This window comes from Mesocricetus auratus, unplaced genomic scaffold (genome assembly GCF_017639785.1).
Source record: "Mesocricetus auratus isolate SY011 unplaced genomic scaffold, BCM_Maur_2.0 Super-Scaffold_100010, whole genome shotgun sequence".
Classification (NCBI taxonomy): Eukaryota; Metazoa; Chordata; class Mammalia; order Rodentia; family Cricetidae; genus Mesocricetus; species Mesocricetus auratus.
In genome coordinates, this window is record NW_024429194.1 from 35986667 (window position 1) to 36012634 (window position 25968).

The 25968-nt window shown below is 44.8% G+C and overlaps 1 protein-coding gene, 2 long non-coding RNA genes and 1 other non-coding gene across 7 annotated transcripts; 1 reads left to right on the top strand and 3 right to left on the bottom strand.

Moving 5' to 3' along the window:
* Positions 1–62: 62 nt before the first annotated feature.
* Pecr (peroxisomal trans-2-enoyl-CoA reductase) lies at positions 63–23157 on the top strand. 4 transcript variants are annotated; one of them, XM_040753367.1, is made up of 8 exons: positions 63–195; positions 7013–7146; positions 7690–7855; positions 10409–10490; positions 12831–12927; positions 16005–16115; positions 20341–20452; positions 22693–23157. In XM_040753367.1, exons 1-8 carry the CDS (start codon positions 72–74, stop codon positions 22773–22775), a joined length of 909 nt encoding a protein of 302 aa, XP_040609301.1. In that variant the 5' UTR covers positions 63–71; the 3' UTR covers positions 22776–23157. The 4 variants fall into 4 exon arrangements, with proteins under 4 accessions (XP_040609301.1, XP_040609302.1, XP_040609303.1 ...); XM_040753368.1 differs by having other exon boundaries at positions 146–257; XM_040753369.1 differs by lacking the exons at positions 63–195; positions 7013–7146 and adding an exon at positions 7239–7391.
* Positions 16799–20341, bottom strand: LOC121142798. Its single transcript, XR_005879903.1, has 2 exons — positions 19839–20341; positions 16799–18329 (listed from the first exon to the last, which is right to left on the bottom strand). It is a non-coding gene; the product is annotated as an uncharacterized LOC121142798 (long non-coding RNA).
* On the bottom strand, positions 22951–24340 carry LOC121142797. The gene is made up of 2 exons (XR_005879902.1): positions 24297–24340; positions 22951–23850 (listed from the first exon to the last, which is right to left on the bottom strand). It is a non-coding gene; the product is annotated as an uncharacterized LOC121142797 (long non-coding RNA).
* Positions 23936–24126, bottom strand: LOC121143010. The gene has a single exon (XR_005880151.1). It is a non-coding gene; the product is annotated as a U2 spliceosomal RNA (small nuclear RNA).
* Positions 24341–25968: the final 1628 nt, after the last annotated feature.

A 25968-nucleotide genomic window follows, 5' to 3' on the forward strand; every position in this document is an offset into this window, starting at 1 on the left:
CGCTGGTGCGCTGCTTTGTAAAGAGCCCAAGGTCTGTCTGTACAGATCGCGGGGACAGACGCTGTACGGCAATGGATTCTAGGACTAAGGGTCAGAGCTGCCTAGCGACTGGGTTGCTGCGGAACCAAGTGGCCGTGGTTACTGGCGGGGCCACGGGCATCGGAAAAGCCATCGCCCGGGAGCTCCTGCACCTGGGTACGTGATCAGGCCTCTGGAGCTGGGCACCCAGAGCTAGGGTCCACAGAGGTCTCGCTAGGGTAAGCTGGGTTCAGAAACAGAGGGGAGCGCTGGTGGGCCAGAGGAAAGGTTAAACTAAGAGTTGCAGAGCCTGAACTATGCGAGGGACGAAAAAGAGGTGTTCTTCCCAATAGCTAAGAAATGTTGGTAGATGAGCCACGAAGTATGAAGTAAAGGAACTTAGAACCAAAGATTACTGCGCCCGAAGTAGGAAATAACCAGACCTGTGAAAACATGCTGTGGAATTAATTGTGTCTTTGTAACGTTAATCCGTTCGAAATGGTTCCTAATTGCAGATTAGGCGTCATTTAGCAAAAGGTTGTCAACCTGTTGAGAGGCTCTAACTGTTGATGTCTTCTCACAACCCCTGTCGTAAACAAAGCAAGAGAAAAGAAACGTGAATATTTAACTTAGAAGAAGGAAAAGTCTTGTAAACAAACACACAAGGAAGAAAGCCACCAAGAAGAAAATAGTTGCATTTAGATATATGAGGATGTATACCCTCTTCGGGTTTAAAATTGCAAAGTTTAGCCAGGCGGTGGTGGCACATGGCTTTAATTCCAGCACTCAAGAGGTAGAGGCAGGTGGATCTTTGTGAATTCAAGGCCACCCTGGTCTACAGAGCGAGTTCCAGGACAGCCAAGGAAAGCTACACAGACAAACCAGTCTAGGAGGAATGAAAAAAAAAAGTGCAGGGGCTGGAGAGATGGCTCAGACGTTAAGAGCACTGACTGCTCTTCCAGAGGTCCTGAATTCAATTCCCAGCAACCACATGGTGGCTCACAACCATCCATAATGAGATCTGGCGCCCTCTTTTGGTGTGCAGACATACATAGAGACAGGATGTTGTATTCAGAATAAATAAATAAATCTTTAAAAAAAAGAGTGCAAAGCTTAAAGGCATACGTAGAAAAATTATTTGTAGTATGACACTTTTATTATGTGAAGAGCTTTGACAAGTATAGATTTTTAAAAATCTGACATAATGAGGGAGAAATGAGCCAATGATATGGCCCAAGGAGTCTAAGCTGAGCTAACCATAGGAAATGAACAAGACACCACGATATTTTTCATTTTACTGTTACTTCCAGTATGTCTGCCACCATGAAACTTTTCTCTGGAGGAAGAATTAATAAGAAAGTCAATCAGTAACCATTTGGTGCAAAGGTCAAGACCTTGGCGTGAATCAGCAGACTCATAGGATCTCAGTCAGTTCACCTTCCATAACCTTCCATGAATTTCTAACTATTGAATATCTTTTTGAGTAAATTTGCACTAGGCAAACACTACACCAGTTCTGGGGTCAGGCAAGAGTCTACTCTTGTGGCATGACTGAACTATTTGGACAGTCATGTGCTCTGGAGATGCTATGAAAATAATGGAGTATGCCCCTAGGAAACTACTTCCTATACCTAAAAGCGATGTAAACGTTGTGTTGTAATATTACAATTGAATTACCTCCCATGAGAAAATATGGAAAAATTATTTTTAGAGATATATTGTATTTTTAACTATGCATAGGTGTTGGTAGCTGGAGGAGGGTAGATGAATATGAGTGCAGGAGTCCATGAAGGCCGGAAGTGGCAGATTTCCCTGGACTTAGTGGCAGATTTCCCTGGACTTAGAGTTACAGGTGGTTGTGAGCCACCCAATATGCATGGTGGAAAATGGACTCCGGTCCTCTGTAGAGCAGTACATGCTCTTTCAAGTTCTAAGCCATCTCTCCAGCACCAAGAATATGAAATACTTTTTACTGTGGCTTTTTCATCTTTGCTTTTTATGCCAGAATTAATGGCTGTTTCATGAAAGTTATTTATAAAAACATTAGCTGGGAGTTGGAAAGTTGGCTCAGTGGGTAAAGGTGCCTGCTGCCAAGCCTGGCCACCTAGGCTCAATCCTCAGGGCAGGAATGGTGGAAAGAGGCTACTGGCGTCCACAAGTTGCCCTCTGATTTCTACGCCATAGCTTGCATGCACACAAATAAATAAATAAAGTGTTAGCTATTAAACATGTCATAGACTGCCTTCCTGTGGTATATAGGATATAAGAACGACTTAACAACTGTTACAGGTAGTCTTAGTGCTATGCAACTTCAGAGGGACCTAGCAATCACTATCAGTGAGGAAAAATTACAAATGCTTCCTTTTTGTTAATATTAGAAACTCTTTTGCTTCTAGTTACGGATGTGTAAGAAAATGGGGGGGGGCAGTAGTAAAACTACTCCACGGCAGCCGGGCGTTGGTGGCGCACACCTTTAATCCCAGCACTCGGGAGGCAGAGGCAGATGGATCTCTGTGAGTTAGAGGCCCGCCTGGTCTGCAGAGCGAGTTCCAGGACAGCCTCCAAAACAATACAGAGAAACCCTGTCTCAAAAAACAAAAACAAAAACAAACAAACAAAAAAAAACTACACCAGAGCAATGTTAGCTGGTCAAAAGGTACCAAGTTTCATCTGGGAAGAGGGGTGAATGTGCTCAAAACACACTGTGTGAAATTTTCAGTTAATAAAAACCTGAGTTGAAAGGGTACAAAGTTTGAGCTATACAGGGAGAATGAAGTCTGGCAGCCTATTGTGCATCATGGTGACTACAACTAATAGTGTTTTGTGTGGAGCTGGTGAGATGGCTCACTGGATAAAGACGACGTTTGCTGCCAAGCGTAAGAGCAGGGACAACGTGGTGCAGGAGAGAACAGACCCCTGCGAGCTGTTCTTGACTCACACACACACACACACACACACACACACACACTGTGGTGCAGGAGAGAACAGACCCCTGCGAGCTGTTCTTGACTTATATACACACACACACACACACACACACAAACACACACACACACCGTGGTGCAGGAGAGAACAGACCCCTGCGAGCTGTTCTTGACTCACACACACACACACACACACACACACACACACACCGTGGTGCAGGAGAGAACTGACCCCTGTGAGCTGTTCTTGACTCACACACACACACACACACACACACACACACACACTGTGGTGCAGGAGAGAACAGACCCCTGCGAGCTGTTCTTGACTTATATACACACATACACACACACACACAAACACACACACACACCGTGGTGCAGGAGAGAACAGACCCCTGCGAGCTGTTCTTGACTCACACACACACACACACACACACACACACACACAGCTACATGCTGTACTGTCTGTGTTTGAGCTGAAGAACAGATGGGTGGGAATCAATTACTGAAAGACCTTAAGGGAGACAACTAGCCATCTCTAGAGCCATACTATTCTGAATATGCCTGATCTTGGAAGCTAAGCAAGGGTCTGGCCCAGCTAGTACTTGGATGGGAGAAAAGACTAGTCACTAATCATCATGAAAGTAAGGTAGAGGACATTATACATATATTGGGCTTTTTCTTTTCAAGACAGGTTTCTCTGTGTAGCCCTGGATGTCCTGGAACTCACTCATTTAGATCAGGCTGGCCTCGAACTCAGAGATCTGCCTGCCTCTGCCTCCCAGAGTGTTGGGATTAAGGTGTGAACCATCACTGTCCAGCTGATTTCTACATTTATATCTAAAGCCCACAATACAGTATTTATTCTTGTCCTTCAAATGATCCTCTTATAAGTCAATCTGAATTAGTGTGTATATTCACAAAATTGTCATATCCAGTTCTTCCGATTGATTTAGTTTGTGATAAGTATATATGTGAATGTAACAAATTTTAGTCATTTCTGACCACCATTGTTCTCTCTCATCATCTCCTCTCTCTCTCCTTCTGAAAGCCTTGTCTTTGGAACAAGTTTACCTCCTACTTTGATGTGTGTGTGAGACCTACTGAGTTTAATTATGGTTGTTTGATGAGTGGGGGTTGGAGGGGTTTTTTATTAATGTGTGGACAACCTACCAGTGGTTACACCACTGGAGAAAATCACTCTGCCTCCCTCAGCAACCACTGACTTCCCAGAGTTCCCCAGGAAGGGATAGGGCCTCACCAGCACCTCTTCCACCCTTGATAAAATGTGGTTGGGCCCAATCTTATGTAAGCCTGTGTAGGGCAACCACAGCTTCAGTGAGTCCCTGGTTGACACAGTCATATGTCCCTTCCTAGACTTAGATCTTCTGATGCCATTTGTCTTCCACTTGAAAGACTTCTTCAAATTAATTCATTGACTTTTTTTCCAGTGTGTGTCAGTTCTGATGAAGTCTTCCCATTTGGTGTGTGTGGCTTTTGCTGTCGATCTCGAAGGGATGTCTGTGTTTGCAGTTATTTGTATTTTTATTGTTTTGGCGCTTTGCATTATTATTATCCCACTGTCTTCTGCCTTGCTCTGTTCTGAAAGAAGTCTCAGCCTCTGTTCTTTCTGTTGCTCTGGATGTCATGTGCTGTTTTTCTCTAACTGCTTAGAAGATTTCTCTCTTCATCAGTAGTATTTTTTTAAAGATTTATTTATTGTGTATACAGTATTCTGTCTGCATGTATCCCTGCAGGCCAGAAGAGGGCGCCAGATCTCATTACAGATAGTTGTGTGCCCTCGTGTGGTTGCTGGGAATTGGACTGAGGACCTCTGAAAGAGCAGCCAGTGTTCTTACTTAACCACTGAGCCATCTCTCCAACCCCTCAGTAGTATTTATTTTTATTTTTAACTCTGTGTGTGTGTGTGTGTGTGTGTGTGTGTGTGTGTGTGTGTGTGTGTGTGTGTATCCATGTGAGTCAGGTGCCCTTAAGAGGTCAGAAAAGGGCATCATATTCCCTGGAGCTAAAGTTGCAGGTGGTTATGAACCACCCAACATGGGTGCTCAGAACTGAACTTGGGTCCTTTAAAAGAGACACAAGTGCTATTAACCCTTGAGCTCTTTCTCTCTAGCCCCATCACTAGTTTATTTAGGTATATTATCAGTGTCACTCCTGGAGTGGTTCCTATTAGTTGACATCTCTCATTATGGGTTGTTATTTTCTTGCTCCTTTGCATATCCAGGATTGTTTTTGATGGATGCTGACTGATTTGAACCTTGTTGCTGCTGGCTATTTTTACAGCCTTATAGATATTTTTGGGCTCCCTTTCCCCACCTTCACCCTCCACTGGGATGCAGCTCAGTTACTTAGAATTAGTTTGATATATTCAAAGAGTATTTTAAAATTAAGAGTTGGTCCTGGCAACCTTTCATCCCTGGCTAATGTTGCTTCACTGCCAAAGCTTCGCCTCTTACCCAGTGAAAGATATTTTGGTGGTCAGCAAAAAAATCCTTCCCTGGGTTCCTTCCGTGGGTTCTCTCTGTCTCTCTCTCTGTCTCTCTGTCTCTCTCTGTCTCTCTGTCTCTCTCTGTCTCTCTGTCTCTCTGTCTCTCTGTCTCTCTCTCTCTCTCTCTCTCTCTCTCTCTCTCTCTCTCTCTCTCTCTCTCTTTGAAGAGCCCTTTCCCCAGCCTGTTCCTGTCCTCCCAAGCACTCATCTGCACTGGCCTGCACTTACCTGGACGAGATCCAGCCGTAACTGTAAAAATCTCTTCGTTTTTCATCTCCCTATAACCTGTGTGGCCAGTTGCTTAGCTTCCTTAGAATCCCAGCTTCACCTCTCCCATTTCTAGAAACTTCTGGGCTGAGAATCAATCTATTCTGTGCTGTAGTCTGGAAATTCTCTTCAGGTGGTAATGATACATACAGTCTGGGTTCTTGATTGGGTTAGTCCTCTCTGCCAATTAGAGAATTTTCAAGGGCAGGAATAATCTTGAGCACAGCCGATAGCAGCAGAGACATCTTACCCACCACAGACATGCAGCAAATGCAGAGAAAACAACTCGGCAGAACAGAGGGGGGACTCAGGATGCTGAAAATTCCAGTCTGCTCTTGAGGGCTAGGGATTTTTAAGTCTCTGAAGGGTTTTCCTCCTGAGTTAGAGTTGATCAGTCTGAAAAAAAATGGGATGGCTGATTGGCCCACAACTGTTGAGTAACATGTCCTGATCCTGCCGTGAACCTGTTGAACCAACCAGCCCATCAGTGGGGGCCTGCTGGCAGGAGAAAAGGGCTGTGTTTTATCTGCCAGGCTTTTGTCTCAAGTCGGTAAGAAGCCTGCCGAAGTACGCCACCTGTATGGCCAGCCATGCCCCCCTCCCTGTCTGTCAAACTCCTAGTCCTCCAGTAATATGGTTTATTCATAAGTCTCTCTTACACTTGCTCTCTCTCAGAGGTAGCTGCTCATTTTTTTTGATATTCAATATTTCAAAGCAATTGTTTCCTGTGTATATTTGTGTGTGTGTGTGTGTGGTCTAGTTTCTTAGTCTTTCAAGCTAGAGATAAATTCAGTTCCTACTGTTCCATCTTATCCAAACCCATCCTAATTACTCTTCCACCCATCATCTTTTACGGGAATACACAAAATAGTTTCTATAATTTGGACAGCTCTCCCTGGCAGAGTTTCTCTGTGTAGCCATGGATGTGCTGGAACTCACCCTGTAGACCAGGTTGGCCTCGAACTCACAGAGATCCGCCTGCCTCTGCCTCTTGACTGCCAGGATTAAAGGCGTGAACCATGGACAACTTTTTGTGCGTGTGTTTCGCCTCTATATCTATCTGTTTATCTTGTATGTGCCTGGTGCTTGTGGAAACCAGAAATGGGGATTCAGATTCCCCTGGAACTAGAGTTACAGTCAGTTATGAGCTGCCATGTACAAGTTGGGAACTGAACCTGGGTCTTCTGGAAGAGCAGCCAAGGCTCTTAACCACTGAGCTATCTCTCTAGCCCCATAATTTGGACAGTTCTTGGAAGCTTATTTCCTTCCTCCCTGGCTATTTTCTCCTTAGGATGTAATGTGGTCATTGCTTCCCGGAATCTGAACAGATTAAACTCTGCTGCGGAGGAACTGAGAATGTCCCTGTGTCCCTCCAGCTGCGCTCAAGTCACTGCCATACAATGCAACATCCGGAGAGAAGAAGAGGTACTATAAATAGGGCTGCACAGCTCTTCTAACCCCACCCCGCTGTACTTAAAGGTGACGAGGGCCACTCGAAGGCAGAGCTGTAAGTAGATCTGTGTGCTCTTGACTGACTGAGCTGCTGACCTCAGTAGGAGCGGTGGTGAAGCATGAAAGAGGAGCCAAACAAGGATGTGCTTCCATTAGACCCTTGAAGGCATTCTTAGTGTTCTTTCTTTTTTTTTCTGATGCCATCACTATTATTTAAGGTTGGTACTTAGAAATTAATACTACTGAGGCTTGTGTGTAGGAGCATCTTGGTGACTCTTTGGTGTATCTTGTTAGCAAAGTGAGAATCTTGGCGTGTGATTTATGAGTATTGTATAGTGGTCGGTTCACACCGTGGGATTTGGGGGTTTACTTACTGGTGGCTTTTATGTGTTGGGGTTGTGGTATTTAGAATTAACATGCGCTGTAAGAGTCTACAAATGGCTTTAGATCTTAAAACAAGTGACTGGGCATTATAGCAGGTTAGCTATTAAACTTGTACCTCCAATGTTTCTTTAGGTGAATAATTTGGTCAACGCCACCTTAGCTAAGTATGGTAAGATCAACTTCTTGGTAAACAATGGAGGAGGCCAGTTCCTGTCTCCTATTGAAGACATCAGTGCAAAGGGATGGCAAGCTGTGATCGAAACGAACCTGACAGGCACTTTCTACTTGTGTAAAGCAGGCGAGTGTCTCGAGAGCCACAAGACAAAGCAGCAGCAACAACAACAAACAAAAAACATGTCTTTAGTGAGAAATCACAGGGGAGACCGGAAGAGGAACCGTTAGGGACATAGAAGACAAGTATCAATAGCATCTGACCCATGTTTATATTGATCTGGTACCTTATCAAAATTCATATCTTATATTTGTGGTCTGTGTCTCTTTAGAATTTGTTTTTATTTTACTAGTGTGTATGTATGCCTGAGTGTATGCATGTGCACTGTGGGTTCACAGTTGCCTGAAGAGGCCAGGACAGGCATCGGGTTCCCTGCACCTGGACTTGGAGGTGGTTATGAGTCACACAGTGTGGGTGCTGGGAACAGAGCCTGGGTCCTCTGTAAGGTCAGCCAGTGCTTACACACTGAGCCATCTCTCCAGCCAGTGTCTCCTTAGTTTGACCTGAATCTTTTTTTTTGTTTTTTAATTTTCTAAAAAATTTCTTTAAAAATTTAATGTCGGGACTGCCTAACATTAGCTTAAACATGCCCCAAATTCAAGATTGCTCTTGTTCTAGTGATGATTAAACTTAGTTTGAAAAAACAATTGGGGGCGGGGGAGCCAGGCAGTGAAGGTACACTTTAATGCCAGCACTGAGGAGGCAGAGGCAGGCGGATCTCTGTGATTTTGAGGCCAGCCTGGTCTACAGAATGAGTTCCAGGATAATCAGGGATACACAGTGAAAACTTGTCTTGAAAAAACAAAAAGCAACAACAAAAAAAAAATTGGGGGGATAAGCCGGGCATTGGTGGTGCACGCCTTTAATCCCAGCACTTGGGAAGCAGAGGCAGGCGGATCTCTGTGAGTTCGAGGACAGCCTGGTCTACCGAGCAAGTTTCAAGACAGCCTCCAAAACAATACAGAGAAACCCTGTCTTGAAAAAAAAATTGGGGGGATAACCTGACTTTGAGGGAATGCATACTTCCTACCACATTATACACGGAGTGCTACACTGGAGGCTTTATTATTCTTGATTCTCATTAAATTTCATCACTTAAGAGTCTGTGACATGTAAGATAATTGTCAAAATGAAACTGAACAAAAGACAATCCTTCAAAAAACATCACAGGTACAGCCAGGCAACGGTGGTGCACACCTTTAATCCCAGTGCTCCAGAGGCAGAGGCAGGCAGATCTCTGTGAGTTCGAAACCATCCTGGTCTCTTTATACTCATCTCAATCTCTCTGCCCCTTATTATTTTTTAAGCTTCTCCTAGTAGGTGGAGGTCTCTGCTAACCGCGTCGGGGGCAGATATTTTATGCTGTCCTTCTCATATGTGTGGTTGCATTTTTGCTTCCCCAAGCCCTGGCATAGCTCTGATACAGCTGCGGCAGTGGCTTCTGCGAGAGGGAAGGATCCTTTTAAAACTTCTAAACTCTAAAATTTTCTGTATGTGTCTTTTGCTTTATTTCAGCTCTCCTGGCTATTAAAATATACACAAGTAAACATATGATCATGTGACCAATATTATGTCTTACATATATAATCATATACCCTTACTCCTCGTGTCTTGAGAGACTTTTTTTGAGTCCCTTAATGAACAAATCTTGCTTACTAAATGCTTGTCCCGTGGCATAAGCTTACCTTGCACTGCTGCGTTATTCCTCCGGATCTGACTCACTGGCCGGATAAAGTCGTGGCAACCTCTTTGCAAGTCTGTCTCACAGTAGTCTGTGGCGACTTCTGCGAGCCGGTGCTTCAGGCCCGGTGGCTCAGTGAACATGGGCAGGCCTGCTCCTCTGGGTACAGCAGAGGCTACAGTTCCTGGGATCCATAGGGTTTTAGAGCCCTCTCTGGGCACCAGTCTGCCCTGGCCAGCAGGGCACAATGGGGGTGGAGCCCATGGGAACCTGGAATGAATGAGACAAGAGACACGAGAGAGACGGACTGCAAGACAGACCTTCCGGTCAAGCTGTGTGATTTTATTTTCCTTAGGCATGTTATATAGTAGTTAAGGTGGATTCAGGGGTGGGGGTAGTTACCTGGTAATCGGGCCAAGGAGCGTTCTTGGTCACATACTGAGGGGTATTGGTAGTCGCAGACCACTACCGAGGCTGAGTAGCAAGAATGAAGATAAGAGGTATTAGTGCTAGGTAACCTAATTGCAAGGAGGAGGGTTGAGTAACCTAACTGTAGATTGTTATCAGCTATTCCTGTGAGCCCAGGTTTTTATTCATAAGGAGCTGGGGAGGGGATGGATTATTCTTTAAAAAGGCTGGCAATATTTATAAGAGGTTCTAGATAACAATGATCGCTCCCAACAGTGGTGCACTTTTAATCCCAGCTCTTGGGAGGCAGAGACAAGCAGATCTAAGTTTGAAGCCAGCCTGGTCTACAGAGCAAGTTCTCATACAGCTAAGGCTACACAGAGAAACCGTGTCTCAAAAAAAAAAAAAAGAAAGAAAGAAAGAAAGAAAAGGAGAAGAAAAAAGGCATCAAATGTATGCTGGAGCAGGGTACAATAGAGGAAGAGTCAGCACACTCTTTAATATGATTGCCATTTGTCTGTGTTCTACAGTTTACAATTCCTGGATGAAAGAGCATGGAGGGTCTATCGTCAATATCATTGTCCTTATTAACAATGGGTTTCCAGCAGCCTCGTAAGTATTTTATATATTTTTTCTTTCTGTCTTTAGGTTTTGTTCTCTGAATGAGGGGCAATAATGAAAAGTGTCTTAAATCAGTGATTCATTCCTTTAATAAACTTCAACCCTAATAATTTCCTTTTAAAATGAAGTTATTAATTCATGGAAATGGTCATACAATATATTTGATTACATTCCTCTTCCATTTCCTTTTATTTGAACCTTTAAAAAATTGTGTGTTCTCGGAGGCCAGAGGTCAGCATCAGGCATCTTCGCCAGTCCCTCTCCACCTACAGCTTTCTGACTTGGCTAGAATGACTGGCTAGTGAGTCGCAGGAACCCTCCTGTCTCTGTCTCCTCTTCCTCCTTGCTGGAATTACAAGCATGCACTGCCATGCCTGACTTTTATGTGAGGGTGAGGATCCAAACTCATATCCTCAAGTTTGAGCAGCAAACACTTTACCTGCCTGCCTTTTCCCTAGTTGCTAATAATGCCTGCTAAGGTTAAGGTGGCTCGCCAGACAGTGGTGGCACATGCCTTTATTCCCAGCACTCAGGAGGCAGAGGCAGGTGAATCTCTGTGAGTTCGAGACCAGCCTGGTCTACAAGAGCTAGTTCCAGGACAGCAGCCTCCAAAGCCACAGAGAAACCCTGTCTCAAAAAACCAAAAAAAAAAAAAAAAAAAAAGATTAAGGAGGCTCTATGTGGTGGTTTGAATTAGCATGTCTCCCCATAGTTTATATGTTTGCATGTTTGGTCCCCAATTAGTGGAACCATTTGGAAAGGATTAGGAGGTGTGGCCTTATGGAGTGGGTGTGGCCTTATTGAGGCAGGGTGCCACTGGGAGTGAGCTTGAGGTTTTTGTGGAGGTATTCATGTTTACTATTTACCCAAAATACATATTACCTGGAGGTCCTGTATCTTTTCTGGAAACTAACCAGGATGTTACTAAACTAGCCATCACTGTAGGAAATAGCTTCTTTGTCAAATTGTGAAAAATTAAATTGATCTGGGTTAATTTAGATTTGAACACCATGAATATATCTGTTTGATTTTAGGACTGCTAGATTGTAGCTCATAACAGAAACTCAGAGTCATCGTCCCCCAAATTCCTGAGGGATTGTACTTCTGACTAGTCACTATGCAAGTAACAAGTTGATTTCCTCTCCGGAAATTTTAATAATGTACTTGCTTCCTGTATTATCTGGACTCCTTCAGTTGTGTAGAGTATGGGTTACTCTTTGTTTCTCTAACATGCCTTGCAGAGACAGCTTATTGGAGGAAGGGGTTGCTTTGGCTCAGGGCTTCAGATGGTTCCATCCATTGTAGTGAGCCAGGAGAGGGTTCCATTATTCATCATAGTGAGCCAGGAGAGGGTTCTATCATCCATCATAGTGAGTCAGGAGAGGGTTCCATCATCCATTTTAGTGAGCTGAGAAAGGGTTCCATCATTCATCATAGTGAACCAGGAAGCAAAGAAAGGAGAATGCTGGTACTTGATAGCTTCTTTGTCTGTTTGTAATGGTCCTGCCCACATTCAGGGTGGGTCTTCCCTCTCCCCTCCCCACAGTGAACCCCAGTTAATTCTCTCAGAAAACATCCTCACAGACACACTGGAGGCGTATGCTTTACTAATCCCTAGATGCTTCCTAATCCAGTCAAACTGACAGGCCAAGTTAACTGTTACATACTAGCTCTTAACTGTTACATACTAGCTCTTAACTGCTGAGTCATCTCTTCAGTCCACAACCCAAATTCTTATCCAGTGAGATAAGTGTGTGTGTGTGTGTGTGTGTGTGAGAGAGAGAGAGAGAGAGAGAGAGAGAGAGAGAGAGAGAGAGAGAGAGAGAGAGAGAGAGAGAGAGAGAGAGAGAGAGAGAGAGAGAGAAGGAGGGCAGGGTAAAGAGACAGAGAGGATCTTTCAGATGTACTAAATTGGAAATAATCAATCAGCCTTCATCACTTACTACCTAGTTTGTTCTTCCACAGCTGATTTCAGATGCTTTTGAATAGTTTTCCCCCTAATTTTCTATGTTAATATTTTCACACTAAACCATAGAGCATTTGGTTGTGGGGATAATATTATGTTGTACATAGAAATTCTGAATCACATTCTCTCTGTACCTTGTTCTTTTTTTTTTCCCGAGACAGGGTTTCTCTGTATTGTTTTGGAGGCTGTCCTAGAACTTGCTCTGTAGACCAGGCTGGCCTCGAACTCACGGAGATCCGCCTGCCTCTGCCTCCCGAGTGCTGGGATTAAAGGCGTGTGCCACCAACACCTGGCACTGATATTCTTGTCAAGTTAGTTTATGAGAAAAATGTTCAGAGAGACTGATGGTGTTTATGTCTTTAAAGGCACTCTGGAGCTGCAAGAGAAGGTGTTTACAACCTCACCAAATCCATGGCTTTGGCATGGGCCAGCAGTGGAGTAAGGATCAACTGTGTTGCTCCTGTAGGTAACAGTTAGATTCCAAGTCTGTGGCAAATTGGGCTCCTCTGATTCCATTTGTGTTGTGGATAAGTGTGTCATTGAAGACAAGATAGTAGTATATACTAATATCTGTTTAAATATACTATAAAAATTGACTTTCATTGGGCATAGGTGTACTGGGTGGTTTTGTGTGTCAGCTTGACACAGTCTAGAGTCATCAGAGGAAGGAGCCTCAGCTGAGGAAATGCCTCCTTGAGATTCAACTGTACAGCATTTTCTCCTTTAGTGATCAATGGGGGAGGGCCTAGCCTGTGGTGGGTGGTGCCATCCCTGGGCTGGTGTCCTGGGTTCTATAAGAAGATGGGTGAGCAAGGCAGGGGAAGCAAGCCAGTGAGCAACTCCCATCCAATGGCCTCTGCATCAGCTCCTGTTTCCCGGACCCACCCTGCCCTGTTTGAGTTCCTGTCCTGACTTCCTTCAGTGATGAACAATGCTGAAGTGTAAGTCAAATAAACCCCTGCCTCCCCAACTTGCTTTTAGTCATGGTGTCTCGTCACAGCACTAGAAACCCTAACTAAGACAATAGGTTAGACTAGAAAGGCGGTCATTCATTATAGCAGTAGTGTTATTTGATTCATAATGAGAGCGATGCACAACCCTGCTATATATTAATATTATGTATATTTAAACAATGGTGATGCAAGAACTTTTCATCATAGTAATGGCTTGTAAGTACCTGCATTATAAAAATCACTGAGGACATTCTATTGCACAGTAAATATTAAGAAATATTACAGGTCTGGGAGAAGCTCAGCAGTTAGGAGTGTACATTGCTTTTGCAAAAGATCTTAACTCAGTTCCCATTACCCACATCAAACATCTCACAGCTGCCTGTGACTCTAGCTCCGGGAATTCTGACGCCTTCTTCTAGCCTCGCTGGTCACCTGCATGCACATCCCTCATACCCACACACACAGTTAAAAATAATAAAAAATGAATCTTAAAAGGAAATACTGCTTGGAGGGCTGAAGAGATATCTCAGTCTGCAAAACACTTGCTGTGCAAGTCTGAGGACCTGAGTTCAAATTCCTGTGCTCACATTAAAAATACAGACACAGCATACACCTGTAACTCCAGTCCTAGGCAGCTCCCTGGATGGCCAGACAGCCTATCTGAAAGAGTGAGTTCCAGATTCAGTAACAAACCTTGTCTCAAAACAAACAAACAAACAAAAAAGAAACAATAAAGTGGAAATTATAGAGGAAGGCACTGATACCGACCTCTGGCTTCTTCATCTTCACACCTGGTTGAGAACAACCATGCATACACAATACATACACAGCATTTTCTCCTTTAGTGATCAATGTAGTGTCACAGATGCACACCCAATAGCACTACTTTTAAGAGTAATTTTCTTTCTAAGTGATTTTGTTATTTCTTGGTGTATTGTTTGCTCTGAATATCAGAATTCGGTTTTTTGTTTGTGTTTTTGTTTATTGAGAAAGGTTTCTCTGTGAAGCCTTGGAGCATGTCTTGGAACTCCATCTGTAGACCACCAGGCTCCTGAGAGCTGGGATTAACAGCATGGGCCGCCACTGCCTGGCCCTCTGTTTGGTTTTTGAGAAAGGTCCTTGTATAGCCCAGGCTTGCTTTAAGTTCATTATATAGATTAAATTGACCTTGAACTCCTGGTCCCCTGCCTCTGCCTCCCCAAATATTTATTCATTTATTTATTTATTTTGTAAAATAAGCTATAGCTTAAGCCTCTGTGATATTTTGTGCCAGACATGTACTTCATTAGGTGAAATCTCTCTCTCTCTCTCTCTCTCTCTCTCTCTCTCTCTCTCTCTCTCTCTCTCTCTCTCTCTCTCTCTCTCTTCCACAGATCAACTCAGATGTCTCCCTTTGGTGTTTTAATGGAAATAATGCCTCACTTGGGCTTGACAGCACACACGTGTAACAGTAGGGTGCTGTGGGGGAGGATAGGCAGATGGCCATGGATGTCCACTTACCAACCAGTCTCACCAATCTGGAGCTCTGGCTGGCTAGCGAAGTGCCTCCGTGAGCTCCGGGTTCAATAATAAGGCGGAGAGTGATTAAAAAGGAAACTCGATGTCATCCTTTGTCCTCCATATGCACGTGTGCATCCATGCAATCCATACACCCACTCAACATTTAAAATACAAACATTTTAAATTAGATTTCCCACATACATACATAAATCTTGGATTCTGGTGTGTTTTTTAAATTTCACTTTAAATTTGGAAACCCTATACTTGCACCTCTTCCCTGGTAAAGCAGGCAGGCTCATAGGAGAGCTAGGCCCTTTGTCCTGGTGAGGTTTCCCGCTAAAGTACTTACATAAACATACTCTTCAGCAACCCAGTCTTGCACAAAAAAAAAAAAAAAGAGTCCAAGACTTAGCTGGTTATTAAAAGGGAGAAGACCTCACACGTGACCATTCAAACGCTCTGCTGGTACACAGTGGTTGGCTGGACCCCTTTGACAGTTTTGAGAAACCCTGATTTAGAAACATTTACCTTAGGGCTGGAGAGATGGCTCAGAGGTTAAGAGCACTGCCTGCTCTTCCAGAGGTCCTGAGTTCAATTCCCAGCAACCATATGGTTGCTCACAACCATCGGTAATGAGTTCTGGTGCTGTTGCCCTCTTCCAGTGAGCAGGCATTATATGCATTCAGAACACTGAATACATAAGAAATAAAAAAATCTTGCTGGACATTGGTGGCTCACACCTTTAATCCCAGCACTTGGGAGGCAGAGGCAGGTGGATCTCTGTGAGTTCCAGGACAACTTCCAAAGCAATACAGAGAAACCCTGTCTTGAAGAAAAACAAAACCAAACCAGAAAATAAATAAATAAATCTTAAAGAAAGTTTATCTTCTCTGTGACATTTGGTTGTTGGTGGCTGTGTTTCCCTGACACCTGCTGGTTGCTGTTGTTTCGGCACTAGGAACAGAGCCTAGGGCCTAAATCATGCCAGACAAATGCTCTCCCTCTGAGTTACATCCCCAGCCCTTGGTGTCTTGGCGATTTCATTTTCCCTGTTTAATCTCCTTCCTGCTTTGTTTTCTCATATAGGGAGTTATTTATTCCCAGACTGCTGTTGACAACTATGGTGAATTGGGACAAAGCATGTTTGAAATGGCCTTTGATAATATCCCAGCTAAGCGCATTGGAATCCCTGAGGAGGTGATGTATTTATCTGCCATTGACGAGAGTGACTTGAGAAATGTGTGATATTTGGTACCCTTGGCATGTGGCCTGGTTCACTAGTAGAGATGATTATTCCACTGCCACCAAACTGTTTCTCCTGTGCCTGTGCTTTGGGCTCTGGGAAATAACCCAGGTAGTTGTTTTCGCTGCTGACGGCAGAATTTCCTCAGGAATGAAAGTTGTGAAGTTAAAGACAACATGTTTTCTTGTTTGATGCTGCTTTGCATTTTATCACATGCAGTATTGGTACAAGCCGCTCTAAGCCGCTCTAAGCAAGCCAGATAATTATAGACTTACGGAGTTCAAGTATGTAAAACCCAGTAGCTTTTTCAAATGACCTAGAAATAAATGTAGCTCTAATGGTGGTGGGAGTGGGGGAGAAGGTTCTTACAGAAGAATGAAAAAAAACAGATAAATAAAGGTATGGGTGGCTGTGGCTCAGCAGTTAAGAGCAGGAACTGCTCTTCCAGAGGACCTGAGTTCAATTCCCAGCAACTGCATCAGATGGCTGGCAGCTGCCTATAATTACCACTGCAGGGGGATCCAGCACCTCTGGCCTCTGCCGGCAGGCACCTGCATTCACGTGTGTAATCCTACACACACACTCACACACACATACACACTAACAATATAAATATTTTAAATAAATATAAGTCAGATTTCTTGGTAGGAGAATCAATTTTATTAAAAAGCCAATTTTTGCTGGGCCCATGCCTTTAATCCTAGTGTGTAGGAGGCAAAAGCAGACAGCGGAGATCTCTGTGAAAATGAGTTTGACTGGTCCACTGGTCCACATAGCAACTTCCAGGCCAGCCTGGGCTACCCAGTGAAACTCTGTCTCCAAAAATCAAACAAGCAAAATCCAAAATAAAGTAAAGGCAAATTACAGTTCTAGGTGCCAGTAAGAGGGGTTAGCAGGTAAAGATTTGATTCAAGCTCCCACAGGTTGCCCCTTGACTGCCACGCCCTTGGAGGCCACAAGAGGGTGCTGGATCCTTCAAAGCTGAAATTAATAGGCCATTGTGAGCCATGTGACATGGGTGCTGGGAACCAACTCAGGTTCTTGGCAAGAGTAAAAACATGTTCTTAACGACTGAGTCATCTCTCCAAAGCCAAAAAAAATATTTTTAAATCGTCAGATTTCCTTACATTAACTTATAAATTTAATATAATTTTGGAATTTAGCATTCTGAGTTTATCTAGATAAATATTAGTGCAAAAACTGCCCAAGATTTCAAATTTTATTTTATTCATTTTCATTGTGTGGTGTGTGTGTGTGCCACATATATGTGTGCTCTTGCACTGCACACACGCTGATAGCCCAGTCAGCACATGCCTTAGGACACCTGGATGTGCAGAAGTACATTACACCATGTGTCTTGCCCATTAAGTCAAAGCTACAAAACTCTTGATAGGAGCGGGGATGTGGTTCTAGTCTCTAGAAATAGCTCGTGTTACATTTTATGTGTTTCTACTTTACAGACACACATACCTACATTTATTGAATTTTTTATGTCAAGAGACTGCTGTTCTAATTTAGATCCTATGTTTTTGTGAGGGGAGTAATCCTACAGTGAAGGTTCCTGAATGTGGTCCCACACTGTATCGAGAGAGTCTATTTCTAGGCATGAAATCCTAAATTAGCATAGATCATATGCTAAAACTTAGAAGACAGCAGCTGGGCATGGTGGCGCACACCTTTAATCTCAGTACTCTGGGAGGCAGAGGCAGGCAGTTCTCTGTGAGTTAGAGGCTAACCTGGTCTACATAGAGATACTGACCCAAATAACCATTCAATGGGCTGTGTTCTGTTTACATCTTCCTTCTGAAAGGAAAGACTTTAAATTGTTTGAAATGAGCAGATAACATCATTAAATTTTACTTGGGATAGATGGTTTTTTGTTAATGTGAATTAGAGTGTCAGAATCATATTAGAAATTTAAACCAAGAATGTAAGAAATACTACTTTATTTAAAAAATAGCAAGCATTATGTTACTATTTTAAATAAAATAGCTACCTTTTCCCAAACAAAGCATTTCTTTTTACATTCATCTGACACATTTACAAACTTTTTAATTTGTGGCTTTCTCGTATGTGCTGGACCGTTGCCTTTGCCTCTTCATTCAATCTGTTGAAATCTGATTTTTTAGCAAAAGCATAGAAAGTCTGGCCGTCCTACAGCTGGAGAGCTGGAAAAGAAGAGATCATTTGAATAGCCATCACATGAATGTCAGTCTTATTTTTCTTAGTTCAACAAGAGATTTTGGTTTGGTTGATTGGTGTTAGTTTTTTTTTGTTTGTTTGTTTGTTTGTTTTGTTTTGTTTTTTTGAGACAGAGTCTCATGTATTCAAGGCTGGGCCCCCAATTTGATATGTAGCAGAGAATGGCTTGTATCTCTGATTCCTCTACTTCAGTCTGCTGAGTGCTGGGATTACAGGCTGGCACCACCTGGTTTATTCACTGTGGAAGAGTGACCCCGGGGTCTTGGGCATGCTAGAGCTCGGCTACAGCCCCAACAGTTTCTTTAAAATTACCTGACGTGGTGTCACCATACTTTCTTTTTTTATTTAAAGTTTAGTTATTTCTTATGTATTCAGTGTTCTGCCTGCATGTATGCCTCACTTCCTCCGTTGAAAGAAAGACAGACAGACTGAAAGGAAGAAAAGAAAAGAAGTGCTTGCTGAGGGGGAGGGGGACTGGTTTGGAGAAGAGCAGATTCAGTGGGAATAGGAGAGAGATGAGAGAGGGTAATGAAGGAGAATGACTAAAACTCATATACATAAATGAAATTGTCAAAATTTTTAATTAATACATGAAAAGAAAACCTTGTCCAGATACTCATTTTAACTGTAACCCAGCCATTTCAGACATCAGGTAAAAATGATGTTTCATTTAGAAAGTGGTTGTGGAGGCCGGGTGTTGGTGGCACATGCCTTTATTCCCAGCACTCGGCAGGCAGAGGCAGTCCCATCTCTGTGAGTTCCAGACCAAGAGCTAGTTCCAGGACAGGCTCCAAAGCCAGAGAAACCCTGTCTCGAAACCACCCTACCCCCCAAAAAAGTAGTTGTGGAACTGGAGAGATTGGCCAGTGGTTCAGGGCATGTGTTGAAGTCAGATGGTGGTAGCACACACCTGGAATCCCAGTACTCAGTGGGAACTCTGAGTTCGAGGCCAGCCTGCCTCGAGTGAGCCTGTCTACAGAGTGAGTTCCAGGACAGCCAGGACTACAGAGAAACCCTGTCCTGAAAAACAACAACGACAACAAAAGCACATAGAGCTCTTACTGAGTACCCAGGTTTGGCTCTGGGGACCCACATTAGGTGGCTCACGACCACCTGAACTGTAGGTCGGTCTATGAGGTCTGAGTCTTTCTGGATCCTCAGGCACCTGCACGCACGAGTGCACATACCCACTCAGGACACACACATTATACATACATGTAAGTAAAATGTAAAAACTAGTAGGAGAGAATTTTCTTGAGATGGCTACTGTACTGTGAGTTCGAGGCAATCGCTGGTCTACAGAGCGAGTGCCAGGATAGGCCCCAAAGCTACACCGAGAAAGCCTGTCTCGAAAAAACAGCAAAAAAGCCAGGAGAGGGCTGTGCTAGGAACCATCACCCTTTGCAGAACTCGGTTTCTGTTTACCATCAGTAAAATGAGTTCTCTTTGGTTTGGGGAGTTTCTCTGAACCTTACCAAGTGACTACATCTTGGGGACGTGGTGGGGTGCAGTCAGCTGGTGGAAAGCTGCTGTGATCTGCATAGCTGCAGGACGCAGCCCCGCTGCACACCCTCCGCTGTCTGGGACCAGGCTGTGAGCAGCACGCGGCAGTGGTGACAGATGGGGTTGTGTCAGGCAAGGGGAGCCTCAGAAGGGAGTTAATGGCTGGATGTGGGGAACTGCCGAGATTCGGGGTTCACCTGCGGCTTCTCACGCCATGCTGCTTGAGCGCCGCTGTCCGAGGCCTCTTCACATCTTGCCGCCTTTGCCCTGATCTTTCTACCTGACTTCACTGTTGTCCCAACTGTAAAAGCACATGGTCTCGGTGCTGTCGGATCCTGATGCGCATATGTGGTTTGAGATGTGCTCGCTCGGGAGTACCAGGCTCCCGGGAATGGAGAAGAAAAGCCTTTGGTCCTTCGCTTAACTTTTTTAGCCTTTCCTCTTATGAACACACGTCTCCTCTTCCGTCCCCAGGTCTCGTCCTTGGTGTGTTTCCTGCTGTCCCCTGCAGCGTCCTTTATCACTGGACAGTTGGTCAATGTGGACGGGGGCCAGTCTTTGTATACTCACTCCGTCAGCATACCAGGTAAGCAGTCATTAGCTCCTCACCTTCCCAGGCTCCGTGTCTTAGGACACTACTGCAGAGGGGAAGGCATTCTCTTATGGGGCATCAAAAAGTACCAAATGCTTATGTTTGTGATAGAACTTTAAAGAAAATATTCTCAGCTGAAGAAAATCTCTAAACCGGTAAGTACAAAGAGGAACAGAGAGGAGGCAGAGGCTGCCTACATATTTTATAGATCTAATTCCCCTTCCCCATCTAGTAAGTGGTTCGCATAGATGGAAGGGTCTATGCAGTCCAAGTCTACTTTGTCCTCTCTTTGGAGTCTATATAATGATCCGTTTCTGTCTTCAATTGTTTTTTTAAATAATTTATTTAAATTTATTTTACGTGCATTGGTGTGAAGGTGTCAGATCTCTTGGAACTGGAGTTACAGACAGCTGTGAGCTGCCATGTGAGTGCTGGGACTTGAACCCTGGTCCTCTGGAAGAGTAGTCAAAATTCGTAACCACTGAGCCATCTCTCCAGCCTCCACTCATTTTTAATTCATAAAAGCAGTATTTATTTTACTTTATTGAGACAAAATCTCTGTGTAGCCCAGGCTGCCCTCAGCCTCCCGAGTACTGGTATTTCAGGTGTATGCAATGATGCTTGGCTTGAAATTGCACTTTTGTAAATTCTTTGTAAATTCAATATTACATGGCCGGGTATTGGTGGCACATGCCCTTAATCCAACACTAGGGAGGCAGAGGCAGGCAGATCTCTGAGTTTGAAGCCAGCCTGGTCTACAGAATGAGTTCTAGGACCATTTCCAGGCAATACAGAGAAACCCTGTCTCGAAAAACCAAAATAAAAAAAAAAAAAAAAGGCATGGTAAAATCCCCAAACTTCAGAATATTGTGTGTGTGTGTGTGTGTGTGTGTGTGTGACCTCTTTCCAAAGGCAGTTACAAGTGTGGCTGTTAGCAGATTAACACGTGGTTGATAAGACTGCCTGCCACCAGTCTGCTCCCATCCTTGTGGATGTCTACAATGATGTGGTGATACCCTTAATACTACAAATGGTTAGTTGATTGGATTTTTGCTTGTTTGTTTTGGTGTTTTGAGACAGGGTATTATATTATATGTTACCATTGCTGTCCTGCAACTCACTATGTAGACCAGGCTGGCCACCTGCTTCTGCTTTCCAAGTGATGGGGTTAAAGGTGTGCACCACCACAATCCTACTACTATAATTGCTAGGACCTCAGTTGCAAAGACAAAAATTCTGAGGTGGTATTTAATCAGTAGTGAGCACGGTGGAGTTGAATCCATGCTGCTTCCTGGGGGCTGAGCTGTTTTTCTTCAGAAAAGGAAAGAGAAGCCAGGCATGATGGCACACACCCTTAATCCCAACACTCAAGAGGCAGAGGCAGAGAGATCTCTGTGAATTTGAAGTCTGGTCTATGGTCTACATAGTGAATTCCAGGACAGCCAGGTCTATGTAGAGAGACCCTGTCTCAAAAGGAAAACAGGAATGTATTTCCTGGGGGATTAAGGTAGTTTGCACATGGCGTCAAGCTCTGTGTGGCTTAGGTTGCTGGTCACGGTTTACCTGTCAGTAAAGGAAGTTATTGTTGGCCCACTAAGCAGGCAAGACTTACCAAAGCCCACCTTCTCCTCCTCCTCTGTGTTTGTTCCCATTAGGTCATCTTTCTCTTTGGCCACATCCCCCCCCGCATCAGAGAGCCAGGAGAGAAGGACTTCATCTTAGCATGACTTGCATGGTTCTGAATCTGCCTGTGTTGGATCAGCACACAAAGATGCCCACTTTTTTTTTTTTGGTTTTTCGAGACAGGGTTTCTCTGTGGCTTTGGAGGCTGTCCTGGAACTCACTTTGTAGACCAGGCTGGCCTCGAACTCACAGAGATCTGCCTGCCTCTGCCTCCCGAGTGCTGGGATTAAAGGCGTGGGCCACCAACGCCCGGCTAAGATGCCCGCTTTTAAGGAATAACCTGGGGCAGGAGGTGGGAGGCACTGACAGTTCCTCCCTTTACACACAGAAGTTTTTCCAACTGAGAAAGCTAGCGGGAGGCTTGCCTGGCATTCCAATCTAAGGATCCTTGCAACACTGTTTGTCCTACAGATTTCTTTTTCCTAGCCTTGGTGAGTTAAAAACACAAGCAGGCAAGCAAGCAAAAGCATGTGGGTAGAAATGTGGGTAGAAACTAGGACAAAGGTTTAAGAGATTTGCAAGTGACACGCCCTTTTCCACTTACTAAACAGATCACGACAACTGGCCTGCAGGACTTGGGGACCTTTCTGTGGTCAGGAGAATGAAGGAATCTTTTAAGAAGTCCAGGCTCTAAGTCAAGGAAGCACCTGCCTGTCTTGTTCCTGTTCCTGTGTGCCTTAGCATCTTGAGAATTTTGTTTTGTTTTGTTTTTTGTTCGTTTTTTGTTTTTATGAGACAAAGTTTCTCTGTATTGTTTTGGAGGCTGTCTGTCGAGCCTGGCCTCGAACTCACAGAGATCCACCTGCCTCTGCCTCCCGAGTGCTGGGTTTAAAGGCGTGCGCCACCAATGCCCGGTGTTTTGTACTTCACAAGAGATTATAATTTCTGTGGAGGCAAAGAATAAAACAAAACAAAACCCCTAATTTTAATGTTATCAGTTTTATCTATGCAAAAACTACTCCCTAAAATAAATGTACCTTTGTGTTCAAAATAAATGTACTTTTGTGTTCAAACCAGTTATCTTTTAACATACCTTTTTATTTTAAAATATGAGTAAATTTGTGTGTGTGTGTGTGTGTGTGTGTGTGTGTGTGTGTGTGTGTGTGTGTTTGGTGGGGGGGTATGTATTGCTGTAGGTTTCTTTCAGCCTGTCCCGCTGCCTGTTCATTTGGCCATCTGGCAAAGGAATAAACTAAACAAAACAAGTTAAGGGCCCAGTTCCATTTTCACAAGGACGGCTGACCCGGAGTTAAGCTTAACTACACAGCCTACAGGAAGTTCTGGTTTGATCCCCAGTACCTCATAAGCAAGACCCAGAGACCCGACCCATACCTTCCATCCCAGTGCTCAGGAGGTGAAAGCAGGAGATTGCTGGAACTACATCGCGAGTTCCACTGTACAGTCACACCTCCCCTAGGCTTGTGTGAGTGGGAATCGGGCTTCCAGAATCTCCTTCAATTCCCTCTAGTGCTGTGCCCCTCATTTCAATTCTAGGATGTGCCTATGTGGCTGTTCTGTGGCCCTAGGATTTCTTACAACATGTTGTGAGACTTAAAACAACGGGGAAACTTGGAAATCACATGAAATATAGTTCAAATGAGAGGAACAGTAGAGAGCTCGACCGGGTGTTTAACTTCGTATCTAGGAAAACCGCAGCCAGCATTTTCTCTCAGATCCCTTAGACACTCGGAGCACACGGAAAAGACACCCTGAAATAGGCAAACGGTAAAAAAAAAACGCTAAACCACAGCTCTCAGAACTTAAACTCTACTTTTTAACAGGTCTTATTCCCCGAGGGGGTGCACCGTTCCCGGAGGTACTGCAATACCAGGTCGATGCGTGGAGTGGACGGAGCAAGCTCCTATTCCAACTCCTACTTCCAAAAATCCATTTAATATATTGTCCTCGGATAGAGGACGTATCAGATATTAAACTGATAAGAACAGATACTACACTTGATCTTAGCCAAAAGGCCGAGAAGCGATACCGAGCACTACCCGCGCAGCCTTGCCCCGCGCTCGCCGGCCACACCAACGTCGTGGTGACCGCTCGCAAACCTGACCCCTGGCCCCTCCCCGCGTCTCCTTCCCCTTGGCGTCCTCGTCCGCGTCCTCCGCACCCCACGCTCGCTCTCTAAACCCACAGCTTCGCTTACAAATTCCACGACCCTGGTGCTCCCGGCATTCCCGCGCGCGCAGGCCGCGTCTGATTTGCATGCCCCGCCCCCTCGCGAGGGCGTGGTGGACCGGAACTCCGGGCAGCATCCGCATGGTGCTCGTGCTGGCTCCGGAGCACTTCCGGTTTATACTCCACCGGAAACGTAAATTCGAGGGCGGGCCCGCAGCGGGAAGCTCCTGAAGGGCAAAGTAAGAGGACGGTAACCGCTTTTCGGATCCGTTTGTCTAATTCTGCTTGGGCCGAGGAAGAGCTTCGCCTGTCGGCCGAGTGACTGGTTCCGCTGGGAACGAATGGACGAGACTGGTGAAAGGGGAGGGATTCTGGTCTGCACCGCTCCTCCAAAAGCTCTGTGTGACTGACACCGTGACCTCCGCTCCTTCACCTGGTCCCTGAAGGACCGCACAGCGTCGGGTGTCCCCGTCTTCCTAAAGCTGTTTGTGAGCCGCCGCAAGCTCGATCTGCAGCTTTCCCGTGCCTGTTAAGACTATACACGTGTGGAGCATAGTAACTCACACCAAGCAAACGTGTATGCACACATTGAATAAATTCATCTCCAGACACTGGTGCCTAATTCATTGGTGCTCTAGGTTGGGCAATTACTGTTACTTCTGTACTGCGGTCTGCATCTTTGCGCGCTGTGGTATCTTTGGGACTTGGGTGTGCCTGCCCTTGTTGAGAGCACAGCACGCAGTGTTCAGCAAACGTTTGTGTGGTGCCGCACACAAGCCCAGAATAAGAAGCATCTGGGAGCCCCTGGCCTGATTCAGGGGGCAAGGGGTGACAAAACACCAGAGGGGAGCAGGATATTGGGGGTGTTCTGTGTAGGAGTGAACCCCACAAAGCTATCTGCCCATGAGGGTGGGGACAAGTAAATTAGCACAGGTAGAGATAAAAGGAAGTGAAAGGAAAAGGCTCTCCCTTTTTTCTTGGAAGCCAGCCAGGCTTCTAACTCCTAGCTTGGGTGACTCTCTCTCTGGTAAATAAATATATTGTATCTCCTATAACATCGGCTACCATCAATAGTTCTGGAAAATGTTGTGAGGTCAAGATGGAAAGGGGGCAGACAATAAGTTTCTGCGGGCAGATAGCATTGACATTTTCCCTTTTTTCACTGAAGAACTTTTAAGTTGGAGGTTTTGGTCAGTCACTTGGGTCAACGTCGTGGGTGGGAGGAAAGAAGATGCCCAAATGGTTTTTATTCCACGCCAACTCCCAAAATGCCAGCCCTGAAAACAAACTTAGTTAGCATGCACGGGCTCTGGAAGCTCATGGTTCCCTCTGCAAAGTAATTGCACAGCCCCTTTATTTGTCTTGGTGGGGCATGGGGACAGCAAGTGCTCAGTGATAAGGATATTCGCTGCTAAGCAGGGTAACGAGTTCCATTCCTGACCCACGCACCTGAAGGAGACAGCTACTCCTGCCACTTCTGATCTCCACATATTCACTATGGATTTCTCTGTATTACTTTGGAGCCCGTCCTGGAACTAGCTCTTGTAGACCAGGCTGGCCTCGAACTCACAGAGATCTACCTGCCTCTGCCTCCTGAGTGCTGGGATTAAAAGGCATATGACACCAATGCCTGGCCCAACACAAGCTTTTTTGGTTGTGAACCTAACCTTTAACGGCCGAGCCATCTCTCCAGCCCTAAA